The following is a 21926-nucleotide window of genomic DNA, read 5'->3' as shown; positions in this document are numbered from 1 at the left end:
CACATAATAGTTAAGGAATAGAGAGACCCCATGCATGTGCAACACTTGCTTTTATTTCTGTCTTACTCCTTTTGGAGGCTTTTTCAATACTATGAAATTTAATAGAAGCACTGCCTAAAATGAATGAACTCCATATTACACACCTGTGATTCAGAAGAGCAAGTTCATTATGTGTCTTTTCACCTGACTCCAGACAAAATGGCTGAGATGTTCATTTATTGTCACACTGCAGTGAAAGCCGCCTGCCTCCACCTTGCAGGGGATTTCCCACAAGTTACATACCTGGGGGGGGTTCTCATTTCTTTTATCGCTCTCCTTCAACTGCCAATTAGAGACCCTGACTTTTGTCTTACATTTCCTACAAACCGTTGGGGAAAGCAGTGCGGCGAGGTCGGGTGTTCTGTATTTGACTGTGATAGCAGAAGATTTAGGCACGTTGCCTGAAATAGTGCAAAGAGAGCACTGGGGTTGAGGAGCTTGGAGTCTCGCCAAGGTGTTCATCGCTTTCTGATTGTGACATCTCACTTATTCTATCAACAAACGACTCTTGGGGCAGATGAACCCTTTCACAACCTTCTCTTTTATCTGATGTGTCCGCACACCATACACGATAGGGTTCAGCAGTGGGGGGAAGAGCACGTACAGGTTGGCCAGCAGAATGTGGATGTGGCGGGGGATTTCCTGACCAAAGCGATGTGTTAAAACGGTGAAGAAAGCAGGAATATAGAAAAGGAATATAACACAGACATGAGAGCCACAGGTGTTGTAAGCCTTACGACGGGCAGTCCTGGAAGGGAGTCTGAACAACGCCAGGAGAATTAAGACATAGGAGACAGCAATGAGCACAACATCGACCACTATTGCTGCAAAAGGCACCGCGAGGCCATACAAGATGTTGACGGAGATGTCGGCACAGGCCAGCCGGGCGATGCCCATGTGCTCGCAGTAGGTGTGGGGGATGACGTTGTGCCCGCAGAAAGGCAGCCTTTTCAAAAGGAATACACACGGGAAAATGATGCAGAAGCTTCTCAGTAAAGCCACCAGCCCGGTTTTGGCAACGGCTGAGTGGCTCAGCACTGAGGCATACCGCAAGGGGTAGCAGATGGCGACAAACCGATCGAACGCCATGGCCAGCAGGATCAGCGACTCCGCCGAGAAGCTGAAGTGCAGGAAGAACATCTGGGTCAGGCAGGCGCCGAAGGAAATCTCCCCCGCGCTGAACCAGAACAGAGCCAGCATCTTGGGCACGGTCGTGGTTGACAGCACGAAGTCAGCGACGGCCAGCATGGACAAGAAGAGGTACATGGGCTGGTGGAGGCTACGTTCTGTCCTTATGACGTACAGCACCACAGCATTTCCCAGCAGAGCCGCCAGATACATGGAGCAGAATGGGATTGAAATCCAGATGTGCAGCTTCTCCATCCCTGGGATGCCAGCCAGGATGAACGTTGCTGGCGTCAAGCTGGTAAGGTTGAATGGTGGCATGTTGCACCTGAAAGCGAAGGCAGAAGACACTGAAGAATGTTATTTCAGATACTGAAGCTCTTCCATCACTAGCAAAGGCCCTGTATCACCTTCTCTGATCTGCTAATAGCCACAGCCGGAGGTATAAACCCAAATTATAAAGACCCATGGTGTGCAAAGTATTGCAGCATGAACTTATACTCCTGTTATGTGCAAACAGCAATGTCCAACTTTTCTCCTCACTTGATTTTAACACAATGTAAGTGTATTTTTCTTCCAAGGACTTCCACTTAGACCAGAGTGATTAGAGACAGAATCGACCCTCACTGCACAAATACCTTAAATTGATGTTCTGCAAGTTCAGAGTAGAAGGAAGAAGTTGAGCAACGAGAGAGGAGAGTCAAGCGTTTGCAGGGGCGCACAAAATGTTCTCAGTCATCAGGAACTGCAGAGGGGTTAATTGGGAGTTTTAAGGTACTTGGACTCACACTAGGTTAGAGAACACAATTAGCTCTAGGTTTGAAGTTGGCTTCCCATGTTCCTTCCTTATCTCCAAACTTCTCTCTCCCTTTCCTTTTGGTTCTGGGACCCACTTCAGCTTGCTTTGCACTCCTTTGTCAGTGCCAATCTAGCAGAAACAAAATTTATCCAGGCACTTGGAGAGACATTTGTGTCAGGGGAAAGCCTGTGTGAGACAGTTTCCCCACCAGACAAAGAAAGGGATGCGCTGCTGCCCTGGAGAGGTCTAAAGAGCACTGGAGGCTGCATCGGACCCAGACTCACACCAGTTCAAATGGGCTGCGACGTTTTTCCAGCAGCTTCTGCAATAACAGTCAGCTCTTAAATACCAAAACTCAAAATAGGAATTACCCGTAACACAGCTGACATGAGAAAGTGATGCAAGTACTTAAAAACAACACTGTGAAGTTGCTTCATACCAAACTATTGACTCCATGTATGAGAGAGAAAAGAGATTTGATTCCCTGTTCACAGTCAGTGAGAGACACAAGCCTAAAATATCCTGAACCAAGAAAGCCCAAGGAGCCTGCTCCATAGAAACAAAACATGACAGGGGACTGCCTTTAAAAATAAAATTAGTCAAAAAAATAACTACCTAATTCTGTAAGTTATTTACAACAATTCAGTATAAATATCACATTAAATAAAAACACATGTGATGTATTAACAGACAAAATATTCTTAATGCTGGTAAAATATCTATTCTGTGCTGCCACACCAGGAGCTAGTCATCCCTTGCAAAATGCAAATGTTAAACTGCAAATAAACAAAGATCCACTGCACCTGCAGGCAAGAATCTCATTGCAACCAGGAGCTCTGCACCAGAGGAGTCTCTCAGCATTAGACCCCTTCCTCCACAATCTACCTGCAAAACTGTATTAATACAGATGCAGCTCTAAGGATGCAGCTCCTACAGCTACCCCCGAGCAGTCCCTTGGATTCTTCTTTCCTAAAAGCTCTTAATCCTAATTTAAACTCAAAGCTATAACCTAGGGAAAAAAATCACAGTCCTCCAGAGCTGCCTAAGGATTACAGAAAGGCAGAAGTCTGTCGCTGTGAGCATCTCTGGGTTTGCCCAGCGCATCCCAGCACATCCCAGCGCATCCCAGAGCATCCCAGTGCATCCCAGTGCATCCCAGAGCATCCCAGTGCGTCCCAGTGCATCCCAGAGCATCCCAGAGCATCCCAGCACATCCCAGAGCATCCCAGTGCGTCCCAGTGCATCCCAGAGCATCCCAGAGCATCCCAGTGCATCACAACACATCCCAGCACATCCCAGCACATCCCAGTACATCCCAGCACATCCCAGAGCATCCCAGCACATCCCAGCACAAGGGCTCTGGGCGAGGATGCGGCTTCCCAGTGCTGCGGAGGGAGCGGGGCTGGAGCCCCCCTCGCTGCCAACCCGGGGGGGGGGGGGGGGGGGGGGGGGGGGGGGAGTGCACAGCCTCCCCTGCAAACAATCAGCCTTCAGCAGAGAGGTTAGGGAAACAAAAACAGGATGGGAGAGAAAGGCTCCACTGGTGAGTCACTGCCTGCTAGCAAGAGACTGAAGATAAAGGAAGGTTGGGGGGAGCACCGTGCCCCGCTCAGCAGCTCCGTGGGTGCCCTCCAGCTGAGGAGACGTGCCCTGGGATGTCACCCCGGCTCCTCCAGCCCCACCTTTGCACCCACACCTTATCAGCGCGTTGCTCCCCGCACCCACACGTTATAAGCATGTTGGCCTCCGCACCCACACGTTATAAGCATGTCGGCCTCCACACCCACACGTTATAAGCGTGTTGGTCTCTGCAGACGCGCTCGCAGGTCCCTGATGTGCGGCACTGTGCCTGCCCTGCCTCCCTTCCCACCAAGCACACAATTATACCCGCGTTGCTTTGCATCTCCCGTCCTCGGGGCCCTGGCTGGGCTGACGTGATGTAGCTGCAGGTTGTGGCAAGACACTGTCAAGCTTTGGGAGAAGGGGTGTGACAAGTCCTTAAAAAAAAGCAGTCTGACTTGTCAAAAGACCGAGCATGGAGGCATACAAACTCGATGCAATTACTTTTGCAAATATCTTAGCACATATGTATAAATAGCAATCCATATTTTGAATAGATTACTGAGCATGATGCATAACACTCTTGGTGATTAATGCAAGAGGAGGAATTTGGAAGAGTTTCCCCATTGCAATGAGATAGGCAATTCATGGGCTGGGCTCCTCGAGGGGATGGGAGGAAAAGTTTGGGGCTTAGGAGCCCTCCTTGAATGACTGGCCACTGCCCCTGGTCCCCAGATCAGTCGGTGACCACCCCTCCCATCAGCCCCTCAGGAATCTCACCATACATAGGGCTAGAAATAAATTAGCCTGTAGAAACTATTCTCCGCAGGCTGAATCATTTCAGTACACGTTAGCCTCCAAGCAGAGGCAGCTGCGGACGTCGCAGGCTCAGCAGCACGCCCACACCTGCAGAAACACAGGAAGATTCGGTCCAGAAAAAGAAATAAATTTCACAAGGGCAGTTGTGGAGGACAGCATTCGACACGCATAAAGCCCCCGCGGCACAAGTGCCACTGTGCCAAGGCTGGTTTAGGATCCGTGCTGCCTGGCTGTGGCAGAGCCCAGGGCCAGCCGCAGGCTGCCGAAGTGCTGCAGGACGCATCGATGCTGCAGCGGCTTCGCTGCTTCGGGCACCTAAAAAAAGCACCGTCGGTGCTCCCCCGGGTGACGTGGGGCAGAGGACGTTCGTTGCCTCGGCCAGGCTGGAGGGGTGAGGTGTGCCTGGAACCGTCCGCCGCTGCTGCCAGGGCAGGAGCCAGTGCCAGGGAACGCCAGAGCTCGGCCGCCGGCACGAATGGGCAGCACAGCATTTCCCCGGGGTGGGGGGGGGGGTGTTGCAGCCAGAGCCAGCAGACTCTCTCCTGCTCCCCAACACAGGAGCTGGCAGTGCCCAGGGCTGGATCAGCCCCCTGATTCGGAGCGTGGTGAGCATCCCAGACACGGGGCCTGCTGTTCTGCGCCTGCCAGGCTCCCGGCAGTGCACCCGTGCCTTCAGGCACCTTTAAAAAAGCCCAGCTCCAGGGGATGAGGAGCAGCTTGCTAACAAGGTAAACAGCTGAAGTTTATCAGCCCAGCTGCCCCCGCGGACAAGAAGAGAGAAGGACGTGAAAGCAGCGGCAGAGCTCATGCTGTCCTGCGAGCACAAATGGTCCTTACGCTCCCTGCTACACAGGCTGTGAGGGACCACGGTCCTCCAGCAACAGCCAAACTACACCAGAAACGCCATGCAGAAGCTGAGCAAAGTCAGGAGTTAGTTTTTGTGGGAAAAAAAAAAAAAACTATCACAGAATCATAGAATAGTAGGTTGGAAGAGACCTCAAGGATCATCTGGTCCAATCTCTCTTGGCAAAAAATGCCAAAAAAAAAATAATCTACATTCAGTGATTTCTTCATGTGTCATGAGTTCCTCCCAGGTTTACCAAAATAACTGATGGAACAAAGTCTTACTTTAAAATTCTTGTGCTTCAAATTCAAGCAGTTTTAAGGTTTCAGTTACAAAAAAAGTACTAAAAAAAATTGCCACTTTAAACACATTTTAACCTTTTGTTTCGTATAATATTTTGTGTGTAAATGCTCCACCAATTTTGAACGCATTTCCTGAGGTGATGCCCTATGCCGTTCCTCCTCATCTCCAGCCACTGACCTGGTGGGACACAGGTGTCTTGTAGGTCCTGCGTCACCTCCACCAGCCCTGTGCCGATGCCTCAGATGCCCGCGGGCATCTCCAGTGGTGCTGGGCTCCCCTGCACGACAGCGGAGCCACGCCAAGGCCTCCGCGGGGTGCAGAGAGAGGCTGGGTGCACAACTCCCATCTCGAGCCCTACGTTTTGGTGTCTACCACCCACACTGACCTCAGCCCCAGCATCAGCCTTGGTGTCCTGGGTTGAGTGAGTGGTGGAGTTTTTTGGTGGCAGGGGAGGGGGCTATCGGGGCGGCCCCCTGGGAGAAGCTTCTCGAAGCTCCCCCAGCTCCACGTCAGCTCCACTTCTGTTTGAGAAATTGAGCCAATCAGCTGCACCTCTGCGATAACGTATTTAAGAAGGGACGTGGTGACGGGCAGTGGGACTGGTGAGGAGTTGCTGCAGCTGCGTGAACACCAAGGTCAGTGGAGGAACGGAGGAAGAAAGGAGGGGGGAGGTGTGCCGGAGCAGAGACCCCCCTGTATCCTGTGGTGAGAGGCAGGGCGGCCCCCCCTGCCACCCATGGAGATCTGCGGTGGAGCAGACATTGATTTATGGCCTGTTGCTCCTGCTCGGCATAATCAAGGTTCTGTGCCCGAAGAAGGCCGGGGTCTCATGGGAAAAGGCAGCCCCCGCTGCTGTAATTCAGTGCTGGGAGGATTGCAGCATGCGGGGGAGTCCCACACCGGAGCAGCTCGGGAAGGGCTGCAGCCGTGGGAAGGAATCCAGTCGGAGGAAGTTAGTGACCCATGACGGAGCAGTGTGGGGAACGCTGCGGCCCATGGGAGGAATTCAAGTCGGAGAAAGTTTGTGGAGGACTGTCTCCTGTGAGAGGGGGACCACGACGGAGCAGGGGGTAACAAGTTTTGGACACTCCCCTCACCGAAGAGAAGGGAAGTGGCAGCACTGACTGAACCCCCCATTCCCTGCCCCTGCGCCACTGGGGGAGGAGGTAGAGATATCGGGAGCAGAGCTGAGCCCGGGAAGAAGGGAGGGGTGGGGGGAAGGTGTTCTCAAGATGTGGCAATGCTTCTCACTGTCCTACTCTGTTATGTGTTGTTAGTGTCTGTAATAAATGTATGTTCTTTTTTTCTTCCCCTAACGAGTCTGCCTTTTGCTCGTGATCATAAAAGGGGGATTTTCCCCCATCCCAGTCCTATCTTGAACCCCAAGCCTGGCTCTCTGTCCCTTCTCATTGCCGGAGGGGAAGGGAGAGAGAGGTGCTGCATTGTGGTTGGCTGCCAACCAGGCCTAAACCACGGCACTTGGGCAAAGAGCCCAGCCCAGATCGCAGAGGCTCTGCACGCGTGTCCAGCCTCGTATGACCCCAGGGGCAGGCGTTGTCATCCGCGTGCTCGAGCAGGGCACAAAGCCGAGGTGTTTCCCGGCAGCACGATCCTGAAGCCTTGGTGGCAGTTTTAACCAGGGAGTTTGCAAAGTCTCGACTTGGTGCAGCTGATGGTCCTCAGGCCACGGCTGCTGCGTGGAGACCCGGCGAGCCCGGGATCACCGTCCCCGGGATAACCTGCATCCCTGAGACCAGCATCCTGAGGCTGAAGCTTTCGCCCGTCAGCAAACGGAGGCCATGACCGAGATCAGCTCGTCTGTTCCTGCCAGGGGCTGATGCTCTCACAGGGAATTCGCTTTATCACAGCGGGTCGGGTGAAGCCCGGCTGCTGGGGTCTGTTGTGAGAGAGGGGCTTTTTCCAGCCACAGTCTGCTGAGCACCAAGCCCGTGTCCCCAGGACCAACCCTCCAATTGCCTCCTGAGAGGTGAAAAAGGAGGGTGTGGGGAGAAAGAAAGAACAAGACGCAAAATAGCAAGGAGAGACAGGACAGAAAAAGTCTGAATTTGGCACAAGAATAATGGCTAAAGAACTGTAAATGGACCAGGTGGAGGAGGAGGTGAAAGAAACAGGTAGAAAACCTCTCACTGGACATATTGTAGGGGAAGGATCCTGGGAGAGAAAACACTTGCAGAAGAAAAGAGGGGGAAACCCAGAGCAGGAAGGAGGAGACTCATAGTTTAGGTGGCAGGGCAGAGGGGACGGGTGAGGAGCAGGAAGGCAGCGAGATGATAGGACGGGTGGAGAACTGGGCATCACTGACGGGTACCATAAGCCTCATGGACTTTACTCCCGTAGGAGAAGCAGTGGCAGAAATGAGATTGTCTTTTAAAACAGCATTTGCTCGGTTGAGGAAAGGATACTCCCTGTCTCTCTTCTTTAGGACCAAATTTCAGAAAAAAAAAAAAAAAAAAAAAAAAAAAAAAAAAGCTGTCAAAGTACCACTGTTGGTTTTGGAGTCCAAATGGGAGGCAAGCTCATTTATCATCTGGTCTTCGGCATCTCTAGATCTCAGTTCTTAACCTGTAAAAAAGCCTGTTTTCCCTCTCTGCTGTCTTTTCCTGACGTGTTTTTCTCCCTGTGTACACACCTGGATCGCAGGCTCTGTCTGTAAAGGGGCAGCACCACATTCAGGTAGGGCCTGTGCTGAGTCTCAGAGCACAGAAAGGTCCTCACGCCTGTTGCGTTTGAATGCGAGAAACCCTTGCAGCTAAGAGGAAATTCATTCTCATGGATAGAAGAATGTTACAGCACACAACTTCTTAATGTGCACCCCGCTGTTTTTATTGTGCGATGAGCCTGAAACACAACAATCAACAAATGAGGTACTGCGACGGGTTCATTTGGATGAGCCAGTTACGGTACCTTGCTCGATGATGGTGCTTTTGACAGTATCTTCACTGCTGCATTGATCTCTCCTTCTGCATCAATCAGTGCCTGCAAGTTTGCACTTTGGTCCTGGAAGCCCATGGCACTGAGCTGCTCCATTTGTTTCTTAAATCTGACCTGTGGTGCCTCCTCATCCGCCTCCCTCTGACCCTCTGCTTCTTCCTCATCTGACACCAAAATCACATCCTCCTCAGACTCACTGCTTGGTGCCGAGTAGTCCATGCTCTCCAGATCCAGCTCCACATGTGACTCCTTCAAACAAAGGATAAAATCTGGTACTTCTACTGAGAGGGTCTGCAATCCCAGCTGGACCTGTAGCAACGCCTGCAGCGCTCTGGGGTTTCTCAGCAAGGATGAAATCTCAGCGTTCTCCATCTCCGGTGGCAGCTGCTGCGCCCATTGATCTGGAGGTAGAGAATTTTCATCGCTGGATAGATGAGGGCTATTCAGCAGCAGTTGTGCTGGGCTGCTGGGGTTCGTCAGCGCAGTTCCTAGCTCGTGCATGAGGTCTGGGTCTCCTGTCAGCTGCTGAACCACGCTCTGAGCCTGCCCCGCGTTGGGTACCACTGCGCCGGCTGCCGTACCCACACTCGGCGAGATAAAACCTTCGCCTGCATTGCTGCTGACAAATTGGCTGTCAGAGTCATCTGCATTATCGCTGCCTCTGTCGGGCTGTGGAGCCCAAGGGTTGGGTAGCGGCGTCCGGTTTTCAGTATGGGCTGGTAGCCTGGGTCCGCTCGGGGGTGAGTTACTGTTCAGGGAAGCAAACGGGTTGTTGCCCAGCTGTGCCTGCACAGCATCCAAGATGGGCTCCTCAATTTCCCTGTACAGCTGCTCCAGAGCACTGTACCCCCCGGGGATGCTTTCGAGGTTGTTCATGGCCACATCGTGATTCCTTATCATCTCTTGCATTACGGCAGGGCTGCTGAAGGCCTCTAATATTTCTCTGGTAGTATGTGGGTTGGTGAGAATCTGACCGATCTCGGGGTTTTCTTCAGCCAGCTGCTGCATCTGAGGGTTGGACATGAGGAGGTCCCTGACAAGATCAGCATTGTCAAGGATGTTCTCCATGAATGTGCTCTGCATCATCTCGCCTCTCAAGCCGTGTGCGGACACATCTTGTTCTTGAATGCTACGCTCCAAGTCCAACATGTCTGTTGAGTCCAGGCCTAGGAGATGTACGCCCGTGACCCCGAGGAGGAACCCCAGCAAAAACGCGTTGTTGTTGATGGCGTTCAGATCCAGGCCTGAACTGAGGATCCTGGACAAGAGGTCCTCCATGGTCTGAGCCACTATTTCCTGGCTGGAGGTCAACAGCTCAGGCAAGTTACCATGGATCAAGCACGGATTTTGCACATCAGCTATGCTTCCCAAGTAGAATAAATTGGAATTACTGTGCCTGGGAGGTCGCATCACGGTGGTCACTCTTTCTTGATCAGACAGGATGTCCTCTGGGTTCTTTGGGGACCTGATGACCACATGGATTTTGACCCCACTGTGAACTCCGTGCTGGCTCAAAGTGTCTTGATCCTTGAGGACTTTCCCAGCAAATATCAGGACCAGTAGATCAGGGGATGTTTTGAAACGCTTGGCAACTTCTTCCTTAAATTCCTGGATGGTGCTGCTCTGAGCAACCTCAAATTTCTCCTTCTGCTTGAAGGTCTTCACAGTAACGTTGATGATATTTGAGGAATCCATGGTGACAACAGGTTGACTGGTCTCCGCTGCCCTTTTGCTTTCAGACATGGTGTCTCTGAGACCAGGACAGTGCTTTGGTCTGTTGAAAAGCAGAGGTGCGGGCAGGAGGTTGAGAAGCAAGGAGGGGCAGTGGCTGCCAGCTGAGACTGGGGGTGGCTGCTCCTCCTGCGATGGTGGCAGCTGACGGGAGGGAGCAGTGACACAGGGACAAGGACCGCCTCTCCCCGCAATGCAGATCGAGTGTACGTACCAGCCAGATGTTGCACAGCTGCTCTGCTCGCTCACCACCCAAGCAGTGCCCCCATGATCTTTGTCCTGCTGTGGCCTCCTGCCCACATAGGTGGTCGTGATGGAACCATCCCTGGACTGTGACATCACCGCTGATGTCAGAAGGAGCAGCAATGGCCTGGAGAGGGGGGACCTCCCTTGGAGCTGAGCTTGGGCTTCCTCGCCTCCACGGTCCCCGGCCAACCCAGTCCCTGGGGCACGGGGAGGGCCACGACATGGGACAATCGGGGCTCAGGGGACTCCAGGACCATTTCCATTGAGGACAACCACCGCGCCTGGCCGCTCGCAGGCCGGTGTTGCCAACCCCATTGCAAAGCCCCCCCTGGCACTGACCCTCTCCACTCCAGCCCTTGCACCCCTGTCTCAGTGAACACCCCCCTCCTGCCAGGTTTCCATCCCAGGCCCATCACCCGTTGGGTCCTTTGGTGGTTTTTCTACCATCCCTGCTGTGGAATAATTACTAAAATGACCAAAGTACAGCATTGTTCACACATTAAGGAAAGGTATGAAATCAAAAGGCGTCTAGGGTAAGATACAGCTGCAGCTGGTGTGTGAAGGATCCACCACGTCACCGGCGATTCCCGGGGCGATATCGCTTGCAAAGCACCACGGGGAGCGAAGCGGGCTGGAGAGCTCAGGGTCCCTCCCCGTGATGGTACAGCAGGTACGGGAACGAGCTGGTGCTACAGACCTGATAAGCTGCACGCTGGCCACCCTGAGCCAACCTCCTGTTGGATTTGGATGCAATGCTGTCCTGTGTGTGAGCTTTGCTCATTAGAATGTCATTAGAATACCAAAACACACCTCCATCCCAAAGGCTGCCTGCCTCCAAGGTGCGACCGCTCCTCTTTGAGTCTGAGCCCTGAATTTTCGTAATTTATACCTTTAACTGTAGTGCAAGAGAATTTTACTCCAATCCTAATAAAAGTATTTATGACTAGAGTCACTCAAACTCCACCTTGAAGGTAAAAAATAGTATAAAATTAGCCCAAGGAAGGTGGGGGAAGGCATCATCGTATGAACTTCTGGGGCCAGTTGATGGGCTGAGCCTCTCTTTCCCTCTATAGGGATGCCTTTGGGTAAGACTTAAGAGCTTAGAAATCTTTCTAGAAAGTCTCCTTTCCAATTTTATAGCCTGGCTGTATTGTTATAATTCTGTTGCGCTCTTTATATATTCTCTTATTTGCACGTGCTTTGCAGACAGTGTATTTATCACCGGCAATCATAAGGACCTCTATATCTGTCACTTAAATAAACTGTACCGTTTAAGTAGCTCGTCGTTTCGGTTTCTCACCGAACGCGACCAAAGAGTGGCCGTGCTGGTCCGTGAGCACGACTGGACTGAAGGTGCCGTCCACTATTAGTGTGTCTGAATCGTAACAGTTTAGTATATTGAACCCAATGGGACTGATAGTGGTGAATTGATTATCACTCAGATTTTCTGCCTTAACCATTCCACGTGACACCTGAGCACCCACACCTCGGGCCAGCCCTCTCCTCTTGCAGGCTCCTACCAGTGCTGTGCCGCCTTCCTGACACCCCAGCTCTCTGAGAAGGAAATATCCCCCCTCTTCATCCCGAGCTTTTCAACTGGGAAACACCATCACTCAGGGCTTATCTTAATGTTATCCCCGAGACTGCCCTGGTGCAGATGTTCCCAGATAAAGGTTACGTGGGCTGTGCGGTTTCAATACACTTTGCACCATCCTTGTGGATGCTGCTTTAACAACAGCCACGTTCAATTCCATGCTCACAAAGCAAACGCACTCCAGCACCATTAGCAGAGCACATCTCTCCTTCACCCAGATGAGAGAGATGATGTTTGTTTCAAAACAAAGCCAAAATGAGGTAAATTTGTCTTAGCATCCATCTTTTATTTCTTGTTTGTGTGACGCTTGGAGAAAAAGTTTTCACAGTCCCCAGGTTGGTGCTTAATTTCTTCATCTGCAAAATTCAAAGAACAACTTTCCTGGAGCCAGTATAAAAATCCAGGTGCATACCAGAACAACAGCTTCATTTGTTTAGCCTTTTTTTCACAGCTTTCAGGTTATTTGATGTTGATATTAATTCTCTAAATTACAGAAGCTTTCTTTTCATCAAAAATCCTCTGATCTATCGGCAGAGCGTTTACCTCCTATCAGCCAATCGTGCCACGTGCTCGCTCCCCGAAGGACGTGGTACAGTTTCTGTTTCCAGACAGCATGCCAAGAGCAGAGCGCTTCCAGAGCCCCGGCGCTCCTGTTTGCAGTAACAAAGAGCTCCTCTGCAGTTATTTGGTTTGGCCAGAACACGCTGGCACGCACACCGGCGCACCGACGCCGGGTCGCTCCCTCCCGCCGCGACCCGTCCCCTCCGTCGCTGCCACCGACACCCCCCCCCCCCCGTCCCATCCCCGCTGGGCGCAGCGGCGGTGGCACGGGGCGCCCGTCCCTCTGCGTGGTGACCCCCCAGCCCTCTCGCCACCACTGGCCGCAGCTCTGGCTCCAGTTCCCTGAGAAGTGATGGGAAAATGGTGCTAAATATATAGCGACGGCGGGTCGATCGCCGTTTTTCGGGGTTGGTTGGGTCTCAGAGCACGGACAGGAGGAACGGGAATGGTCCTCCCGCTCCGCTGTGGGCACCAGTGGGATGCGGGGAAGACCGACACCCTGGAGCCGACACCGCCCTGAGATATCTCCCCCGGCACGTTGCCCCAGGCAGAGCTCCGGTGCCGTGGGTGCTGCACCCAAGTGCAAGGGCACAGGGTCCACGTTGAGGGGACCCGGGTCCGAGCAGCGTGTGACGGGGCTCTCCCGGGCGCGTGAACTCACCCTGCCTCACCCTCACACACCCGCCCCGCTTTGCAGCTCGGCGCCGCGTTCCAAAGGAGTTTGCCCAGCTCGCTCCTGCTACACCACTTGGAGCAGCCTGGTTGTCTAACAGTTGGGAAATTCCTTCTGGTTCGCAGCCCAGGTTTATTTCTGATGCCTATATTAATGTGTGCCCAGGTAGTGCCTCTCCTCTGGTGAGCCAGGAGACAAATAAATCTGGGAATGAAAACCAGAAGGATGGAATTTCCCAACCAATCTCACTTTTTTCCTTCCTGGGACATTTTCAGGGTTGCTCGCTGCTCAAAGTTGGCACTGATATCTGCTGGAAGGACGATACAGCAGGGCTCAAGCAACCTAGGAGATCTGTAGATACATGGACAACAGCTTCCTGGCCCAGGTGGGGAAGGAGCCAGCGAGTAAAGGGGCTCTGCTGGACCTGACCATTTGAAACAAGGATGAACTGATCAGGAATGGGAATGTTGGAGCAGCCTTGGCCACGGGGACCATGAGGTGGTGGAGGTCAGGATCCTGGGAGGAGGGAGCAGGGCCTGGTCTCCTCCAGTGGCATCGCCACGAGTGATGGGAAGGGGAACACAGATGGGGCAGGGTGATGGGGAAGAGGCGGGACAGGCACTGTGGCTGCCAACAAGCCTCATCGCCAAGCACTAGACAAGATGACATATCTGACTTCAAAGTGCCAGCAGCATCTATCCTTGCTTAGAAGCGCCCTTCCAAAGAGAATGGGCAGGGGCATCTCAGAAATACCACAAATTATCACACTGCGAGCGTGCACCTTTATAGAGCTGGAGGCCACCCAGGCATGCAGACTGCTTCTCCGTCCTCCAGCACTCTGGAAGCCAAAGATCTCGCTGAGAAAACAACTTTGTACCCAATAACTTCCACTCTCCACATGGGCATATATAGATGGGTATAGTCACTGCTGGAAAATCTACTGTTGCTCTCATGAGCTTCTTACAGCAGTTAATTATTCTCATTATTCAAAAGAAAGCTTTTCTTTCTAATCAGAATGTGTCTGGCCTCATTTTCCATTCATTCAAATTCATCCCTCTCAAGGACATTACAATGATCCTTAGCATCAGATGTTTTCTCCTGAGACTTCCACCCTGAAATGAAGATGCCTCTACAGCTCTTTAAAAATTAATATGTTTTGCACCCTTTATAGATCAAGTATTTTCTCCAGCACTTGAATAATGTGCCTGTTCTCCCTCCCTCCCCCTCCAGATTTTTTTGCTATCTTTTAAAACACAGACCCCACACCAGAAAGCAGGATTGCAGCACCGCTCTCACCACGAGCAAGCCCACCCCCAGACTGCACTGCAAGACTGACATTAACCTGCTCCTCCCTAGAAATTCCTTTTAAGGCTAAAACAGCCTGGATTGGTACAAGCCCCAGATAGGTCAGCCAGGCCAAAAGCCACCAGCTTATCCTCCACTGAGCCCAGCAATGGATGTTTTCTAGAGATCTTTACTCTAAAATGTCTCTGGTCAGATGTGCTTTATTCTCTGGGCACATGTTGCACCGGACAGAGCATCCCTTGGGGTACGGCCCAGCCCTCAGAGGCTGCACTAAAGCACCCCTGCCTAACAGATCCGAATTGCTGGAGCAGCTCCATGGATCCAGCCCTCTCTGCACTTTCCTGCTGCTCTGGGAGGGTTTTCAGCTGCCCATTTCTGCCTTCAGCAAGGGCAGGGCAGCTTCAACACCCTGCGCCGTGACCACCGCCGAGATCGCCCTCCCGTCTGTGTTAGCCAGCAGGTTCACTCCTGCAGGTTTTTAGATTAAACGTCTCCTTCCACATGAACCTGCACTAAGCACAGCACACGCCATAACTCACCTGTGGGTATAGGCAACCACCCTACAAACACCAAAACTTCTTGTTTGCAAACCATCAAAACGGTGGTGGTTGCTGAGCCTTTGGCAGTGACACAGCGGGTGTAATTTTAACTTCAACCCTTCCACAGATTCTGCACCTCCCTAAAAGCCTGGGAACTTGCTCCCTCAGCACAAACAACTCGCCAGTCTCCTGCCCCGGCCACGAACAAGGGGCTGCAGGGGCTGGGGGACCCGCACCCGGGAGACAGCTCACTCTGCTTCCACCCGTCCCCACCCCATCTCAAACCGCAAGAAGAAACAGAAAAGGAACACTTCTTTCCCATTTCTTCTGATAAAGAGCTGCAATACCAGGCAGATGTTTTAGACTCCTCTGTTGTACTTATGTAGAGGAAGCTCTCCAGATGGTGCTCATGAGCCAAAGATTTCTGTGACTCAAAACACGGAGTTTTGCTCTTCTTGATTCATCAGACCAGGAGAAGCATATTTGATGACAGAAATGGTAAAACAGATAAAGGGAACTCACCTGTTCATATCCCACCATTGGGGGAAGACTGTGCTTCTTAGTTTCAAGCTGGCACCCCACATCTCACCTGAAGTCACCAGATGGCCTCCCATCTGCTCAGCTGACATTCAGAGGAGCTTGTCTTGATCCCCAGCAGTTCCTGGGACCAAAGGCTTATTTTTCATGGCCTTTAACACCACAGAGGACTGCTGCAATCACCCACCTTCACCCTCTTCATAACACCATAAAGCATCTGTAAGATGATTTGCTTTCATTTTCATTGAAAGGGGACTGTGAACCAGCTCTCAGTCATTATCGTGGCTGAGGAAAGTTGGACCAAAGTGCTGGTTTCTCCTGATTTTCTCCCCCTCATCTTTTCCCCATCGTTACTGCAGGGGTGGGAGAGGTGTTTCACGGGGACTGGGCATCGCTGGTGTATGCTGGGGCAAGGAGCAGGACTTCTCCTCGAACCCAGCAGCCTCCAGCCTCCCCTGGTCCCTCCCCATGCCACCGAGAGCCGCATGCATGGAGGGACTCTCCCAGCTCACCATACGTTTTTAAAAATGTGGCCCGCGGGACAGGGTGAAGAGTTTGAGAACAAGCTGAGGGGAACATGGACCTGAATTGGCCACCACCCCCCACACACACAGAGCTACGGGAACACGCTGGGACCCCCACATTGACCACTGGCCGAGCATCACCCAAGGTGCCCTCGCCAACACGCTCCTTCCCTCGGATGCCCGCGTTCCTCTGGAGCCGCCTCCGCGGGGGCTGCAGCCCCCTTCTCTGGTACAGCCCGTACCCCTCCTCCCTAGGAGTATGACTTTGCATTCGCCTCTGTTAAATTAGCTGTCTTTGCATCATCTAAAAACCTCATTAGCCATGATTTTATACTTGCTTCTACACAACTGGTAACAATCATATACAGCATCGGACCCAGCATCCAATCAATCGCTACTGAATCACCCCGGGAATATGTGGAAAACTAGTTCTCAATGGGGGGCTGTCACTGGAATAAGACTTTGCAGCTAGCCAAACTCCATTGACATCTGCTTTACTTATTATTTATTTGTTTGTTTGCTTGCTATAATGAGGTATATATCACAACGTTGTGAAAATTAAAAAATACTCACTGTTGTATTCAACCTTCAGGTAACTTTATTACCCAAATGTGGAAGTCATCAGAAAATGAAATGATATGATTCTGCGGAAGCTAAACAGAAAAGAATAAGTACTGATTGCCATTAATTACATTCTTGCCCTTTTTACACTTTATTGATCAAGTCTCATATTCACTTTTCCATTATTTTATTTGGAGCTAATGTCAAACTAAGCAGTTTCAAATTTCTTCAGTAATCCCATTTCACCTTTTTAATATCAGCACATGTCAGAAAGGGTTTTGTTTTTTCTTTTTTTTTCCAATAGTTTTGCTAAGCATGGCAATACTTGAGGAAGACTTGCAGGCCCGGTGGCTCCCCCATCAGCTCTTCTGGACCCCCCCAGGCACGCATTATCCAGACCTGCTGATTTCCACTTGCCTGAGTCCAGTTCCCAACAGCTCTGGATGGGATGAATCTGCAGTCGAAATTGTGAATGGAAATATTCACAGGCAAAAGTCTGAATTGAAATGGGTACCGCAATATAAAGAGGTTTGAGGTGCGCTGGAGATTTTGGGGTTGCCTGAGGTGTCTGTAATATTCAGCAAAACTTTGTCAGCAGAGATGCATCAGAAATACTTCCTCAGGTGACTGTGTCAAGGCAGAAGTCCTGAAAACAGGGACATTTTCCATCTCCACCCCACAGGCACAGTCAGGCTCTGGGAAGGCACCTCTGCCCTTTGCTCCTTTCACAGACCCAAACCATCTCCTTTTTCCTTGAAAACGGGGCAGAGAGGAGGCACTCCCTGGTAAAACTGCCCTTTCATTGCGGCATGACACCAGGAACGGGGGGACACGGGCCCGTGGTCCATCCACATGGTCCTGCAGCTCGGTCCCAAAGCCTGCAAGACCGGTCCACGCAACGGATCACCCTGGAATTACACTAGCGAGCCCATTCTGGGTGCAGAAAAGGGATGGAGGAGGGGCCTAGAAATTCAAACCAAGAGGGAGAGAGAGAAAAGGGATGGTTCTTGTATTTGCTAGCACCACTACACAGGCTTCAAAACCATTATCTCAGCTTTCACCAATGTAAGTGTTATGTCACTGGCCATGCCTGTATTTCTCTAGTAACCCCTGCCATCCTCCTCACCCTTAGGCACATCCCTTTTTCAGTAGCTGTGGCCCTACTAGAGAAAATATACTAATGACCAGCTTACTGGTGTTACTAGTAGGAATATGAATATTTGCAAAACACTTTGAGATACTTGAAAGAAGAGTACTGATGACAGGTTACTGATGACAGGTAGTCATATTTTTATTACCACAGCTGATGTGATATCAAGATTTGCTCCCAGTTTCCTCCCCAGCTGGCTGCCCCAAGAAGGACCTCTGTGGAAACGGTAGGAGAGGAGGTTTGGGGGGCTGGAGGCCCTCATCCTGCTGGACTTGGCTCAGTTACCCCCAGTGTGGGATCAGGGACACTTCTCTGTGCAAACGTGTTGTACTTCAGTTCCATCCGACGTTAGCTAGCAGGGCTTTTCCCCGCACTTGGCAGCCCGGCTGGCTCTGCGCGTGTCCTGGGAGTCCAGAGACAGAGATGCTAAAACGGGACCGGGATGTCTCCCGTGACCGCTGACCCCCCGTTCACCCCGAAGTGCCCAGCCCAGCCAGAAGCCAGCAGGTCTTCCCATCCTTGCCCACAGCACAGCGCGGAGGAGCAGCAGGGAAGCAAACCCACCGTGTTGGCAGCAAAGCCTACAGCCCCCCCTCTTAGGCGGGGAAGGACACCAAGACCTGATCACCTCGGGTCCTGGCAAGCTACCTCCATGCTCTCCGGCTGCCCCAGGCGACGGCTGGCTGCGGTGCCAACAGCCGGGGAGCTGGGCTGAGCCGAGCAGTGCTCCCACCATCTCTGTGTCCTTGCAGCCTTCTGGGAGGGCATCAAGAGAGAGGAGACCTGAGGGGCTTCGGAGAGCATCACTGCCCCAGCCACGCCTGCTCCCATCCCATGGAGACAACAGCCAGCTCGAGCAGAGACGCTGGTGTACTGGGATAACAGGCACACATATTATATGTACTTCTTTAATGCTTTCTGTTTCATAAGATCCTCAATAGCGCCTAAATGATTCAGAAACTATTTTTGCTTGCAAAGGCCTCAACTGTACAAATACCCAAGAGGACAACGCAGGGGATCCCAGGAACACGGGAACAGTGGTGGTCCCCGGTGTTTGGCTCCCGCCATCCCAAACAGCTGTTTCCCACCAGCACCTCTGGGAACCCATCCAGCTGTTCTGCAACACAGCTATGCGTTGGATGTTGATGGGCGTTGAACACGCTTATTTTGAAAACGTTCCCACCTGGTCCGTGTTTGCCAGGTCCCCACTGTCTTCCATTCGTTTCCCTCTTTTCAAAGTTTTATTTCACCCCTCCCATCACTAGACCGGCCCGGTTGCCCATTCCCACCTGCCTTGGCCATGCCCTGCTGCCCAAGCCCCCCAGCTTGAGCAGATGAGCCACATGCTCCCAGATCTGCCTTGTTCTCACCCCGTAGATGCTGGGGTTGAGCATGGGCGGCGCCACAGCGCAGAATCTGGCCAAGGAGATGAGGACACACCGAGGAACGTGCTGGCCAAACCGGTGCACCAGGAAGGAGAAGGCGGCCGGCGTGTAAAACGTGGTGATGGCACAGAGGTGGGAGCTGCAGGTGTGCGGAGCCCTTGGGGGAGGCACGCGGGGATGGCAGCCCCCAGAGGCACCTGAAAATCAACCCGTAGGAGACAGCGATGGACGTGGCATCCAAACGGGCTGAAAGGAAGCCAGCAGCTGCCCCATCCCAGATGTTGACGGAGATGCCGGCGCAGGCCGGCCGGGCCACACCGATGTGCTCCTCGCAGTAGGTGTGGGGCATGACGTTGTGCCCGTGGTAGGGCAGCCCCCCGAGGAGGAAGACGGGGGGGAGCATGATGCAGAAACTCCGGATGAAAGCCACCACGTCGATCTTCCCCACGACGGAGCACGTCAGGATGGCCGCGTATCGCAGGGGGTCATAAATGGCGATGCACCCATCAGAGGCCATCGCCAGCAAAATGGCCAACTCCGCCACAAAAACGGAACAGGGGGAGAACATCTGTGCCAGACAGCCACTGGAAGAGATATGGGTGGGCAGAGACCAGAGGACGTTGAAGGTTTTGGGGCATGGCGGCAGTGGAGAACAGCAGGTCGCACACAGGAAGATGCACGTGGGCTCATGGAGACTGCGCTCCTTCACGATGGTGACCAGCAGGACCGAGTTCTCGAGAAGGGCCGCAGAGTACGTCATGCAGACTGGGATGGAGATCCACGTGGGAGACTATCCCCACCAAGATGAGGTGAGATCCCGACCGGTTGGGTCCTGACATGGCTCGATGCAACCTTATGTCATTTCTGGCTCGCCGGAGCTGTGCAATGGTAGAAGGGAAGGTTCTAAGAGCATCTGAACTATACTGGGGATACAAATCATGAACTCATGATTAGTGTTGTTCGTGGCACAGACACTTTATCTGGAGGTGTTAAATATTGGGCAATTTGCCCCATCAGGGTTGCCCTCCACTAGTCAGGTCCCTTCACTAGGAGCGATCGTATCTGCTGTCTGAGTCTTTGACGCAAGGAAAGTGTTTTGCCTGCAACTGCCCTCAGCTGCTGGGAACTAGAGCAAAATATGCGGGAGATTCACTCTTGAAACAGTGATCGCATAAATGCTACTCTGGTTGACATACTTGGATGTGACACGCCCCCCCCCCCCCCCTTTATGGTGCAATTGAGAAATCTCCAGGGTTGGAAATGTATTAAGGAAAATTCTCTGCTCTCCGATGACTGTCACAAAGACGGTATGTGCATCGCTTACCCTGCTCTGGGACACCCAGCTTTCAGTGACTCGGAGCTGTTTGAAAGCTACCTACGAAACCAGGACACAAGGAGCTTGATCAGTCCGTATCAACTCCTACGAAAGGTCCGTCTGTAACTGTGTGTGAGCTCACTCCACCCCGAGCAAGGTGAGTGAGAGGCAGGGGGGGAGCCCCTTTCATCCCAAAAGCTCTGCTTCAGAAGAGCCCCAGGCAGCAGTGTCTGATCGCCCAGGTAGCTTGCAGAAATTCTCTTGTCAGAGTTACAGAGAGAAAAAGTGAAAAGCCACCAGCAGCAGGGCATTATCAAAATGTCCAGGGTCTAACGAGGAATTTACAGTGCCCTGAGGAGTTACCAGCTGTGTGTCAGGAGCTGCCACCACCAAGCTCCGAGCTGCTGCTGGATTGCCAGGTGCTACTGAGCCAGTGCAAAACAAATAATGAAACTCCCTGGCACTGGGGACTACAGTTTTAGAGAATATGGGAAATTTACAGACAGACTTCTGTACTAGCTCCCACCCCGTGCACTTCAAGTATCAGAACACAAGTCTATTCTCGCTCCAAGTGAAATCCCTTTACATCCCCTGTGTCTGGAAGAACTGAGCAGGGGAAGCATGCTGCTTCCATCCCCTTGAGAAACGCATGGTCCTGTGCCCTCCGTGCCCCACTCAGGCAGGGACGTTGGGATAATGCAGCCAGAACCGCTGCCAGGAAATGTTGACGGATCTCCGGCAGTGGCACCACGCAATAAATCGTGCAGGGACCCCTGCCGTGCCCCTGTCTCTCCAATCCATCTCTACCTCACCAAACCCAGTCGAAACAACAGTGCCGTGACCCAGCCAACTCACCAGGGAGCCAGCACCGGGATCCTGGGTGTTTACACTGGGTCCGGAGCGTGTCCTGGCGCAGCCCAGGGCAGGGGTGGTTGTGCTCCTACCTGACGCAGGTGGCGAAGAGCATCAGGGGCATCACCAGTTCGTTTTCCCTGAGTATTTCCTATTACTATGCTAATTGGGTAGGGATTGTACAAGCCCTGCAGAGCTTCAGGTTGTCCTCGAAGCAACCTCGGTGAATCCCCATCAGCCCATCACCCACCACCGCCCCCCCCCCCCCCCCCCCCCCCCCCCCCCGACCACAGGAACTTCTGCAAAATTCATTGCCTGGTCCTGGATCCCAAAGAGGTTCCCCGGGGCTGTGCAGGAGCCAGCCTGGGCAAGCAGGGACCTGACAATGAGGTGTGAGTTTTACCCTCCTCCTTGCCCTAAGACTGAAAGTGCTTTGGGACCAGGACCTGTTTTATCTTTTTGTGAACAACGGAGAGAAATTTGGGAGCTCTGAGCTGGAGATCAGCAGATAT

At 52.4% G+C, this 21926-nt stretch overlaps 3 protein-coding genes across 3 annotated transcripts; all 3 read right to left on the bottom strand.

Moving 5' to 3' along the window:
• Positions 1-31: 31 nt before the first annotated feature.
• Positions 32-3958, bottom strand: LOC104365584 (olfactory receptor 52B2). Its single transcript, XM_009972400.3, has 2 exons — positions 3851-3958; positions 32-1492 (listed from the first exon to the last, which is right to left on the bottom strand). The coding sequence occupies exon 2, from the start codon at positions 1483-1485 to the stop codon at positions 526-528; it is 960 nt and encodes a 319-aa protein (XP_009970702.3). The 5' UTR covers positions 1486-1492; positions 3851-3958; the 3' UTR covers positions 32-525.
• A 4447-nt stretch (positions 3959-8405) lies between these two features.
• Positions 8406-10184, bottom strand: LOC104359944 (ubiquilin-2-like). Its single transcript, XM_032999377.2, has 2 exons — positions 9833-10184; positions 8406-9685 (listed from the first exon to the last, which is right to left on the bottom strand). Exons 1-2 carry the CDS (start codon positions 10182-10184, stop codon positions 8406-8408), a joined length of 1632 nt encoding a protein of 543 aa, XP_032855268.2.
• An 8919-nt stretch (positions 10185-19103) lies between these two features.
• LOC116963256 (olfactory receptor 52D1-like) lies at positions 19104-21538 on the bottom strand. Its single transcript, XM_042792655.1, is given in 4 exon segments — positions 19104-19403; positions 19405-20037; positions 20572-20622; positions 21512-21538. Coding segments are annotated over 4 exon segments (1011 nt in total).
• Positions 21539-21926: the final 388 nt, after the last annotated feature.

This window comes from Tyto alba, unplaced genomic scaffold (assembly GCF_018691265.1).
Source record: "Tyto alba isolate M040663 unplaced genomic scaffold, T.alba_DEE_v4.0 Super-Scaffold_2, whole genome shotgun sequence".
Lineage (NCBI taxonomy): Eukaryota > Metazoa > Chordata > Aves > Strigiformes > Tytonidae > Tyto > Tyto alba.
The sequence above is the reverse complement of the archived record's forward strand: the minus strand, read 5'-3'. Positions and strand labels throughout refer to the sequence as shown.